This window comes from Molothrus aeneus, chromosome 3 (genome assembly GCF_037042795.1).
Source record: "Molothrus aeneus isolate 106 chromosome 3, BPBGC_Maene_1.0, whole genome shotgun sequence".
NCBI classification, from domain to species: domain Eukaryota; kingdom Metazoa; phylum Chordata; class Aves; order Passeriformes; family Icteridae; genus Molothrus; species Molothrus aeneus.
The window spans coordinates 58,012,313-58,025,083 of record NC_089648.1 but is presented as its reverse complement, the minus strand read 5'-3'; the positions used below and the strand labels follow the sequence as shown (position 1 = coordinate 58,025,083).

General features: G+C 36.7%; 1 protein-coding gene across 1 annotated transcript in view; it reads right to left on the bottom strand.

Annotated features, from left to right (window-relative positions):
* The window catches only part of MOXD1 (monooxygenase DBH like 1), a 49,330-nt gene that overhangs the window by 2,907 nt on the left and 33,652 nt on the right, over positions 1-12,771 (bottom strand). Inside the window, exons 6-11 of the mRNA XM_066545755.1 lie at positions 11,642-11,744; positions 9,012-9,178; positions 7,441-7,632; positions 4,727-4,786; positions 2,844-2,986; positions 251-419 (exon numbers count right to left, since the gene is read on the bottom strand). Coding sequence (XP_066401852.1) covers positions 251-419; positions 2,844-2,986; positions 4,727-4,786; positions 7,441-7,632; positions 9,012-9,178; positions 11,642-11,744 — 834 coding nt within the window. The remainder of the gene's footprint in view (positions 1-250; positions 420-2,843; positions 2,987-4,726; positions 4,787-7,440; positions 7,633-9,011; positions 9,179-11,641; positions 11,745-12,771) is intronic.

The following is a 12,771-nucleotide window of genomic DNA, read 5'->3' as shown; positions in this document are numbered from 1 at the left end:
TCCATCTTCCTATTACTGATCCCAGGTGCTGATTAAAGCTCCAACTTCTCTATTCTTTTTAAATGCTTCTAGAACTCAAGTTAGATGAAAGCACTGGTAAAACATTCTCATCATTTGTTATTGTATGTAAATGAAATATAGCTGTGTAAACATCCTAAAGACATATAATCATATAGTTATTCACATGCATTGAAACACAGTAAATCAAAGTAGTTTCATGTCATCGTTGCCTCCTTTTCAGCACACTTACCGACCATTCAGCATTATCTGTTTTAGAACATCTCACGTTCACAGGTAGTTTAAGCACAAGTTGATTATAGGAGAGACCCTCTGATCTGGACCATTTGAATTTGTTCATTGCATCCATAAAAGACAGGTTTTTATATTGCTTAGGACTCTTGATAATGAAAGGCCAAGTCCTAAAGAAAAACAAACAATTAATTTTAAAAAATAGATAAAAAACTATCAGGCTGAAATGAACGAGGAAAACTTCTGGGGAACTTTAGAAAAATAAATGCACTACAGCTATGTATATTATGCCTAGCTCACAAAGTTCTCTTTTCAACTAAGTTCTCTTCTACTGAAAACTGATGCAGTTTCATTGATTTTGACAGACTCATGGAAGGCTATCAGCAGGTTAGTACTTGCTACCAGATGCTTTTGGAAATGAAGGACTTCAAGAGGTACATTGCTCTTTTCTGATCCACAAACTCAATGCACAAGCAATACAAAGCAGATCTGCTGTAACTTCTGAAGAAAACAAAAACAAAAACAAAGGAAAGCCACACGCTCTCCGAGGTTTGGCAGGCCAGGTTGCCAAGGAACCTTTGCCATTAGAAAGCTGCTTGCAGACGGTTCTGCCAAGCTCAGGTCAGAACTGAGGAGTTGCTCTTCACTGGTGGGCAGCAGATAATAACCAGGGTTGTGGACTCTCCCTTTGGCATATTCCTACAAGCTGGCTGCAAGGGCACTTTTGGCCAGAGGTGGTTCAGAGACCTGCTGCACTGCTCTGAAAGATCTGTCTGGCCAAGTGTGGAAATCTTTCCCATGAACAAATGGGGACAATCTCATTTCTCACCAGCCACATGGAAAGGGAAGGAATGAGATTTCATTTAGTAAAGAAAACTAAAAAAAGTAACATAGGAAAATTAAAAAAAAACCAAAAATCCATAACCCACAACCTTTTCAATTGTTTCTGCTTTCTCCTTGTTTGACTTTACTGGATGAACGGAAAAAACATGGTGGAGGAATCAAACTTTTACAAACACAAAATCAATACAGCTAGAGGAAGAACAGAAGTATCTAAACCTTTATCAAGTACCTAATTAATACTGTGATTGGAGCACGAGTTATCTTTTCAGAATACTTTAAACAGATCTGTGTTATCTTGTAGTAGGCTGTCTCCCACTTGCTTTGGGGAAATTGTCTATGCCAGAGTTCTGCTCCACTCAACATCTAGGCATAGAGACTGATTTTAACCAAGTATTATGGTACTCAAGCCCAATTTTATCTCTTCTCCTCATGATTTAAACTGTTGTCTGTGCCACCAAACAGAGGAAAAATGTTTTTAAGTGAGCCACAACGCCTTGATCCTACTCCCAGTTTGCATTTGTAAGTCAAGAGAGACTTTGAAAAAGTCAGTGAAGCAATTCTAGTGTTAGACTGACACAAGAGAGATGAGGATCAGGTCACATATCCTTAGGCTGACAGAGTTTAATGAAACAAGAATTGTGGATTAGGTCATAAATACTAGAGGCATTAATAATCTCCTCTTCTAATTACTATTCCATTTGTGGCAGACAGTCTGCATACTTACTCTATTCAGAACATCTTTATTTCCCCAGGCCAAATGTGCATTTTTTCCTTAAGTACAGTTATCATGAATGAACACTCAAGAGAGCATACATTTGTTAGAATATTTTCTTTCTAAGCTCAGAAAGACTCTTTTAGATAGGACTAATTTAGAAACTCTGTTCTCCCTGCATTAAAAGAGGTTGTAAATGGAAATAGTGTGGAAAATTATGTAGACATTGATTGCACTGTGACTTCCTTCAAACTCTTCTTGAATATAAATTTCAGAACGAAGACCACTAAGCCTGTATGTCAAATTATTTTGCAATAATAGCTTTATAGGGTTTGTTAAGATAAACTGTATAAGCAAAGACAACTTTTAAAATTTGTGATGACACACTATTAGTCTATCCATTTGATTTTAAAATCTTACTATTACAGTAGTTTAGTGCAACTAAAAATACAAATGCAATTCACCTTTCACCACAAAATGTTCATTCAACTTTTTATTGTTTGATTATTTTTCTGCATTTCATTCATTTGGGAACATTCCACTTTTGACTGTTCTCACTGTTTACAATCTCCTGTTGAGATGCTTTAATTTTAAGCACTATAAGGAACATATTTTTGTCCTCGGAATTCCTGTCAACAAAACTACCGAGGGAAATTCAATAACCAGCTCACAAACTCTTTTTCAAAATTACTTCTCTATATATGAAACATTGACATGTTTTAATAAATTGATAGATTTAAAACATTGATATATAGCCTTTTCACAGATGTATGTGGTAAAAAAACAAAAACAAAAACAAAAACAATGTTAACAGTATTATTTCCTTAAAAGAAGAAACTGCTTTTCTATCAGAAGAAAAAAAGATGCAAAATAATTTGGCAGGAAAAATGGCAGCACAACATATTGACCAAAAGAAGTGGCACAGTGACTATGTTTCTTTTCTTCCTACCAGAAAGAAAGAAAAGTTGTATAAAAATGATCCAAGAATCCCACAGACAGAGAGAGAGGTGCTGCACATATTCATAAAAATTTTACATACCTGACTGGTCGATAGATTTCCTTAACACCAATGAACTGGAGCTGTTCCATTATATCTGGAATGCTCGCACAGCGGGTGAGGTTGATTCTCGGGTAATAGAGCAGGTATGACAGGCACATTTCATTCCTGGTGCTCAGACCACCCTGAAAATGGGATTTTTCATTAATCAGGGTAGCACTGGAATCCCACAAATTAAACCACTGATTAGCATTCAGATGCTAATGAAAGTGTATCAGAAGGCCAAATTTGACAAGTTTATCTCGTACATGAGGTTGTCAAGTAGCAAGAGGCTATTACATAATTAATTACAAAATACTCTGGAAGCTCAAGCAATAGCTTCTAAGTTAAAAGACATCAGAAAGAACACCTGTGAATAAAATAAGGCTCATATTATATTGAAGTGTACTATCTGAGAAGTTCAGGTTTGCTTTCAGTTGCCCCCAAGGTACTTAGATTCACCACATTTCAGAAAAGTGGAACAGATAAGGAAAAAAATCTTGTAGGACAATTAATATGTTTAATAAGAAATTAATTGAGCTTTGCCTAGTAAAACAGAGGCTGGGATGGAAGATTCATGCTCCTTACAACCTATGAACTTAGGTTGTAAGTACATATGCCAGTAAAAACCAAGAAGGAAAAGAATTATTTCTATTAACAGATAATGTTGACTCAAGAAAAAATGAGCATGCATTATAAAATTAGTTATTAGAATAATATTTCTAGCTAACAGAAGAAACAGATTCTTAAGCAATCTTCCATTGAGAACCATGGGGCAAACAACCAACTTAAAATTAATCTTGGTAAACATGGACAAGATTATAAACTATATGTTCCTAAATCCTGGGTGGGAACACTTCCACAAGTCTCATGGAACCACAGGAACAGGAATGGAGAAAACACATGAGCCAAGAGTTAGTGTGGTCACCACACAAGAAAACAGGACATAAAACTCAAAAGTCTTCATTCTTGCTCTTTTGCTTTTCATTAAATAACTACTGCATATGCCTACGTGCAATCCATTACTCAGGGAGAAGTATCCCTTTGCCCTCTGGATGCCAGGAACAGCTTTTCCCTGCAAAACAGACAGCCCTCAGGTCTCACTTCCCAGAGGTCTGGATCCAGCCACTCCCCCAGGAAGCAGCATCAGACCTTGGCACAGGCAGCTATATCCCTCCCATAGACATAGTTTGTTTGGCATCACTCTATATGCTCCTAGACAACTGGGACAGTGCAGCCCATGTCCGAGTAACCAAATTTACTTCACCTCCAAAAGCTAGTGACTGCACTGCAATGCCCAGTGCCTCTGTTAACCTATCAAGCTGCTTCTGGGAGACTGTGCCAAACCAGAGCTGGACACCCTCAGCAGGGAGGAGTGGTTTCCCAACACCTCTTCCCAACCCAAAGGACCTTCATTCTGCCTGGATTCTGTATTAGGCGCAAAACTAAATAGTTGGAAAACCTTCTGATCACAGCTTATCTAAAAATCAATACAAAAGAACTGGCAATTACAACTCCAGGAAAAATGCGTAACAACTTCATAAAAATGATTCATTACAGTACGCAGAATTTGCATGTTAATACATGTTGCAAAGAAAGCACTCCTTATACTAGAAAAGTTTGACTTCTAAGGATTTTTTATGAGCTGACGTGCTTATTTTTACAAACTAGTCATATGAATGCCTTAAGCAAAAGATCAGACTAAGATCACAATAGCTCAGATGACTTTAAAACCTAAGAATCTATGAAAGGAAAGACAATAAATAGTTATGTGCACACAGGAATTAGTAAGTAAATTCACTTTTTTAAAACAGTGTTCTGTGAAAAAGGTTTTAGTCCCCAATATTATCTGTGTACTTATTTTGATCCACCAAAATATTGCTTACCCACGTCATGCGAATTCGGTCCACAGTACTGTAGTGGCATTCTGTGACTAAATTATCACCCTGAAATACAAAATTTAGGAAGTTCACAGTTCTGAACTTTATCAACACCAGCTTCAGGTAACCACAGATGACAGCAAGCACTCAAGTAATAAATATCAGAGCAGTGGATATGACTTTTTGAAAGAGTGAAGGATTAGGCAATTGCCATATGTTAAGGCCTTGGCACTTAGCATTCATATTATCCAGATCCTCAGGGATCCCCCATGGATTTAAACAGTTTTAATAAGAGTGTTGTTTGACTTTCTTTTAAAATAGCAATGAAGGTACCCAGTTACCATCCAATTTTCTGGAAAATTATATAGTAGACAATGTAAACAAATTATTCTTGCTGCAAAACTCATCCACTGCTACTTAACCCAGGCTAATTTACACTGCCAACTTCAATAGAGATATTTGGCAAATGAGGAAAAGAAGGCTTTCCACATCACAAAAACAACTATATCTCTGCCAAGCCTGGGAGTAGAGGAGTGGCAGGCAAAGACTTCACTACATTGACAGATATGTATGGGAAAGGCTGAATACTTACCTTCTCAAGCACATATACAATTAACTTTTTGGTGTCTTGACAAACTGGTAATACTTACAGTCTGGAAATACTTTAACTCCCTATACCTAATCAAGTACAAATTTGAAAATCCCCGTGATAATCAAGTGGATTTTTTTTGTATCATCTTCCCTTATCAACCATTATGCTTCCCTAAAAAGAAACAGATCACCTTTCAAAGGCTGAGAATTTCTCCTTTCCTATAGGCTGTTTCTCCAGATCAAGGCTAGCACAATCTGTACTCCAGACTGCTGGAAGAAGGTGCATCAGCCTCATGTCAGCCAAATGGAGACAGAGGTTTCTGAAGTAGCTTAAGCTGGCACAGTGTCACTGCTTCCAGTGGGAATACTCTGTTCCTGTCAATGAGGTCTCTGGCTCTCGTATCTTACAGACTGGATAACATTCACTAAAATTGTTCCTTCTGTGAGACTAGATCTGCTGCTTCCAAATGGAGAAGAGAGTGCTACTATGTGAGGAAAAAAAATAACATGTGCTCCACAAGCTGAAAGAAGGTTACACTCTTGGGAGAGCTTGTAGGAAGAGAGACTAACAAGAACTTACATGAAAAATCATACTATTAGTTAATTGATTAAACTGTTCTCTGAATTACACCAGATGATGTATGTAAAGTTGCACTGGTAGTTTTGCGTAAGATGAAAATGAAAGGCATAAAAAATGGTTCTCTTCAGAGAAAGACTTCCATCTTCTACTTGACCTAGTTTTTTTTGTTGTTCTGCTGTTACTATCAAATGCTCTTTATAGTTTTTCTGTTGTCTATTCCCTTATGTTCTTGAATTTTAAGAGGCCTTCTGTTATAATTGCATGAATTTTCCTAAAAATGTTACAGGCTTTCTCTGCAAACCTGTCATCTTCTGCCAGCCCTCTTCCTAAACCCTTCAACCTTCTTTCTTGAAGGAGGTAACTTTGTCTTTGAGGCCCCTAGATTATGAGCAATTTTACTTCAAAGAGTAAATTCTGCACTTGAACATCCAGGTTTTGCTGTAAAAATTAAACTATAAAGTTAGCATTTTAGCTTCTTGTCTCTAAAGTACAAATATCAAAGTCTCACAGTGCGGGAGAAGAGACATAAGAGAGAAAGGGGCTTGAAGAGAAGCCCCTGAAGTTTAAACCATGGGGCTCCTGACCATACTTGAAGTTCAGTCATTTCAATGTTCTTTTCAGATCTGTCTCCCTTAGTGATTCCAATTGTAAATAAATTCAATTTTTTGGCATTTTGCAACGGACAATTTAAAAACATGCTTGTTCACATGCACCAGGACAAGCTGCTCTCCTGGACAGATATGGAGCATTCAGGCTTTGTAGCATTAAAATTTCTGTCATCATGCCAAAACTTAAATGTAGATACTGGGTAGAACAAAAGAAGAGTGAATAATTTTTAAATGAGTGACACACTAAAAATGCAGACTCTTTTCATGCAATAACTATGCATAGCTACTGCTTTATAATATAATTTTAGTTGGAATATTTCTACAAGTTCTGTTGCACTGTTTTCAGGAATACAGTAAATGGAGTTGTATGATTTCTTCTTTCAAAGGGTTTTGTTTACTAGTGAAATATTGGGTGGAACATGAGCATGGAGTTTTACTCCCAACAAGAAAAAGTGTGAAACAAACAGAAGACTTGGCTGATTTTTAAACAGGTTTGTAAGGCTGGATACTTGCTGGGTGCAAATACTGAAGATATGCTACTTGGTTCCACAGCTCTGTAAAGCCATACAGAGGCATTTCCATTATTCATCTTTCTGGATGGATGAAGATGGTACAGCCAAGCACACAAGGGATTTTCTAATCTGCTTTGTTCAAACATTTGTGATCATAAAGTTCAGGTTATTATGGATATCAAATGCACCCAAAGAATAGCTTGATTTGGTGAACCAAGCCAGTTCTGTGGTGACTCATGTGGACACTCCCAAGACACTGAAACTTTAATGCATGAGTGACTCTGCGATAAATGGAAAAATTAACAGAACTCCAAGAATTCTATGATGCTAGGCTAAGAAATTCTGTGGCAAATTTAATCCTAAAGGTGAGAAAATGATAGGCACATGATCTCTTAAACACTTCCAGGAAAAGTATTAAGAGTGCCATACTGGCAAGATGGTTCTTTCTTCATTCAGGTACTGAAACTCCTGGAAGTTGAAATCAAACTCGTCATCATAAGCAAGTAGTTTCTGCTCCTCGCCATTGTGGAAGTGGCGCATCCTGATAGCTCTGCCAGCAAGGTGAGCATGGAGAAGTACTGCAAACACTTGAATCCCAGCAGGTCTCTCAGCACCCAGAGCCTGGCCAAGAGAAACCAACACCATCAGTGTTCCCAAATGAAAAGTAATGTAATGTAATATAATTCCATCTACAAATACATTCATTAATGCATTTTGAATTCACTCAGTTTACTGAAAAATGCAGTCTGGAGCAAAACCAAAACATTAAGTGAAATTCAGGGTTTATGTCCAAAAAAGGCTGGGGTTTTTTCTGTGATTATTTTTTAAAACAAAAACATATTTTTACTCCTATATGAACCCATTTGTTAAAATGAAAATCAACTGGACTGCAAATAATTCTCAATAGTTTTAAGACTTTCAAAGGAATAGTACTAAAACCTGCACATTATTTTGGTGCTAATGGCTAACACTAATGAATGTGGATGTTTATTGTGAAAATGAATTTCTCTGCAGTTATGAATGATGCCAAGAGACACACTTTAAACTGAGAGGTTGCAGTTGTAACATCCTCTACTTTCCATCTTTAAGTGAACTGGTAGGGAAATACCATAAGTTTACATCTAGAAGTTTTTTCCAGGTCAAAAACATTTGCAAATTAACTTTTCCAAATTGACACAAATCTGGCATCACTCCCAATCTAGCTGACATCTACTGATCTAAACTTTATGTTGAGTATGCTCAGCTTTAATTCTTGTTCAGAGCTCAAGGTAGAAATAATCTGTCATCACAATACCTTTCAAGAACAGCCCTAGGGTCAGAAGCCTCATGATAATGGATTGCTCAAGAGTTTTAAGGCTGAAAATGCCAGGACAATACCCAACATTTAACACCACCAAGAACAAATCTAAATTTTATATCTAATTTAGCCTTCATTGTAAACCATGTTATTAATTCAACCTTTCCCTATAGATGACAAAGTATATGAGAATCTCCCATTATACAGTTACCACAGATTTTAGACAGTGCTTCCATTAACTGCAGAGATATATAAATTATCGTAATGAAACCAAGAATTAATAAATGTAAAACCTGCTCAGGTCTTCAGTTTCTGTGGCTGGTGTAAGAATACCTTTCAGGCTTTCATTTCATCATTAGAAGCCTTTTGCACATTCCCAGGTCTGAATTAGTCTAAACTTTTTTTTCTGGGCTAGCTATACCAAGTTATTAATAGCTTTGCCACAGAAAGCAGTGCATGCTTACATAAACACAAAATAAAAAGCCCTGTGTCATCCATTATTACTCAAATAAATAAAGCAGCCTGAGTAGTGAGCATGCCAAGTACCCAGTTCAAAAGGACAACATTTTGGAGGACAACATGTACCATCAGATGTCTTTGCTCACATCTTTCAAGTGAAACTATCAATCTTTCTAAGAAGCTCAAGTGACTCTTCCAATTATTTCCATGAATGAAAACCAGTGGATTCAGGCAAGGGACATACCTCTTCCAGACATTCCAGTGTGCAGTGACCCTCTGACACAAATTCAGGCATGCCTGGTGGGATATTGTGGAACAGGCTGACCCAAAGACCAGCTTCAATAACCCCAGCATCGTATTTCCTTAAAACTGGAGTATAAATTAGCCTCAAACCAGAGTTATCTATCAAGCCTGCAACAAAAGAACACAGTTAGCTGTGGCTAAAAATCAGATTTTTAAAGAAGAAAAAACCCCAAGCCATATTGCTTCATGTTTTCCATGCTGTGTCATAAGTTTTCTACATGAAAATCAAGGAATCAATCTCAATATTATGGAAATGTGTGAAACCATATGCAGAAAGTGTTTTTTCTCTTTAAAATTTTCAAGCCACATGTTGTCTTCTAGTTGACAATTTTGTCTATTTCTTCATCTTGGATGCTACCATTAATTATATTTTCCCTTTGCTTTGGATTGCCTGTTACATTACAGACTACCTGAGATGAAAAAAAATACATCCCTTTTACAATCTTTCCAATTAAGAGAGCATCAATTAAACCTGAAAATTACCTTACTAAATCCCACACTTGTAGACAATACCCCCACCTTGAGTGAAGCAGACAAGAGAATTACAGAGTACGTTAATGTTGCTCTGACTCAAGGACTTATCTTGATTTCAAAAATTGGTTTAAAGAACCGAAGCCTGCTGTTTGGAGGCTGTGTTTCTAAGAGTCAAAATAATACAAATCTATTTTGTTCACCCACATATGTTTAGCCATATGTGTTTGTTTGTGCATCTATTAATAATTTATGTTGCCTTTATCATCTAAATGCTTAGAATACTTTTCTTCTTTTAGTCATTTTTATTTGTAAAGATATACACAAAAAATTATTAATCTGTTTGTGCACAGGAACTAAATTCTGTTAGCTCATCTATTCATCTCTTTGTATTTTTGAATAATACCTGAAATACTTTCAATTTTGAAAATGAAAAATTCAAAAACATATCGAATATCTCAGAGAAGGTAAGATGCTTCCTAATGACCTATATTAGTCTTCTGAAAAACAAAGCAGACATAGCAGTGCCTGAAGCCAAATTTTACATCAATATGATATCAGCAGTCTATTTTAAGATAAGCAAATGTCAGAGGTACAGAGCAGGGACTGTTACACAGTCACTAAAATAGCTAAGATGGAGTAGTGCATATAAATATTAAGGAACAAAGGATATGAACTGTGCATAGCCAATTAAGAATGGTAGTCATACACTCTTCTGTATGGCAAAACTCTGGTACGTCAGAGTTTCTGATAAACAATCTCAAAACAGGCCACCTTTCAAATGAGAAGTAAATGTTAAGGACTACGAAACCAGAAACAGTGAAACCCATCCATGTTAAACTAAAAAATGTTTCAACTCCTCCTAACTGGGAGCCAAAAGCCACTACCAATCTGAGTCACTTAGGAAAACATTACCCCAGGTCACAATGTGAGGCAAACTGTGCAGCCTTTCACCAAACTGGGAAAATGCAGGTGCCAAAACCCACAAAGGAAGGTGACCCAGTGGCAGGTTTGCTGTTGTGTCAGGAGAACTCATTTGTCCCCACCAGAAACAGATGGAGCATCCAGGTCTGCTCTCTTGCACTCCTGGCACAATCTTACACTGTGTATTTTGCCAGGGAGGAGGAGAAGCATGACCTGGATTACAAACACCCTGCTCTGCCTATGCTGTCTGAATTTTCCCAGGTCTTTTGGGACTGTCCCAGCAAGGCAAAATTGTTCCTATAGCTTAAAAGGAAACAAAACATTACCAATTTCCAGTTTTTCGTATGTGCCACTTCAGCTAAACCAACACTATCATACAGCACAGTAAATTAAAATGATGGATTTAAGAACGCAACCAAATCAAAGGGACACAATTTTTCAGCACATGATTTCTTGGGCTTTCATGCAACATTTGATGAAAAAGCATACAATATCAAGGATGCAAATTAAGTTTATTGCATCCCACATGCTGAAAGCACAGAGTCTGTCACTAAATTAAAAAAATTTAATTAATTTAAAAGATGAAGATGGGAAATGACAGTAAGGCATAGCCCACATAGAAAAATTTCTTTTAACACATAGGGCTGTAAAGAAAGGCCAGTATACTATGCTGCATTGGATTTTACTCAGTTCATATGTAGCAACCACCACAATATTCTTGGGTACAGTAGGTTAATAAACTTCTGTTTCAGAACAAAAAAGTATCTTTCCAAGAGGCATCTTCAAAGTTCCCCTGATTTTCCTGGGATTTTTTGTTTCTCCCTTTTACTTCTTCTAAATATAAATTAAATTCAGGAAGAACAATTTTAAAACACTATTACAAATTAAAAGCTTATCTTTTAAGATAAACTGATTTTACCCAGTGAATGGTCTAGACACCTGCATTTATATTACTTCAGAAACTGTCCACTGTTCAGGTAGATGTATATCTAAAAAATACAGAAAAAAAAATTCAAGGGCAATGAGAAAAACACTGTAAACCAGGAACTATTGATCAGGACCAAAAATAACCCTCAGCTTTTTATTTGCTCTGTTTGCCATGCAGTGCAGGGATGAGCACTTGTGTGTAGTACATTTTCCAGTCTGGCATGTTTTAAAGCCTGTGGGGCTACAAACCTTCTGTCTCTGATGGATTGTCATAATGCACCTCCATAAGGACAAACAGAGGGTCAGCTGCTGTGCCGATGGATAAGCCAACGTGAGGAGGGTAGGTGAAGCCCTGGAAACCAATACACACAGAAATCAATACAGAGTTAAGGCATTTTTTGCCATAGTTAAGAGTTAATTTCTCTTTGTAAGTACATTGACTCCTTCTTGCAATGATATCATCCTGCAAGATATCATCATATTAATAATAAAATTTACAAATACCACTTATTTTACAGCTTTCTGAACATGGCATTGTGATAAAATATACTTATTATGTACTCAATAAACTTAAAAACTATGTCAATACAAAATAGTAGATCTAATGCTTCCCAGAGGACAAGGCTCTGGGCAAACTAGTCTAATTTCACCTCTGACCCTGCTTCGAGTAGGAGGCTAGATTAGAGACTTCCTGAGGTCCTTTCCAACCTGCATTATCCTGTGATCTTATGATTATTTATTCTGTATTTATTGTTTGAGCAGAAAAGGAAAATTCCATTTTAAACTTACAAACATTGCATCATCAAGCACTTAGTCTGACAATAAAACCCTTATGAAGAAATAAATCAACATTTCAAATGTTCCCAGCTTCTAAAAGCAGTAATTTCCAGGGAATACTGAGGTTGCATGTAATTAACTTGCTTTTTGTGCACAAATAACTCTATTCTAAGTAAAATTATTTGAACGATAAAGGTGATCTTTATGGCTATGTTTCCATTAGCAAGCCAATAAAGAAGCAGCTCTGCATGGTGAAACAGCTTGTGCTGGACCCACTGCCCCCAAATGATGCTCCTCTGGACAAGCGCTGGTCAGGTCCCATTTATTGCTCAAGGTGCTGAGTTCACCCCTGCACATTTATTTTAACTTCATCCCAGAGAGGCCTGTGCAACTTCTCAAACCACTTATGATGATAAACAAAGATCTGTAAGTGGGAATAACTGGGAGATTTACTTCAAAAGGTCACTCCTGATTCAACCCAAAATACCAGTATCTCCTAAGTGAACTCATTTACCAAATTCACTTTAATTGGAATTTTATAGTATATAGATAATATTTTATAGTATATAGATAATATTTTATAGTTTTATAGCACCATTTTA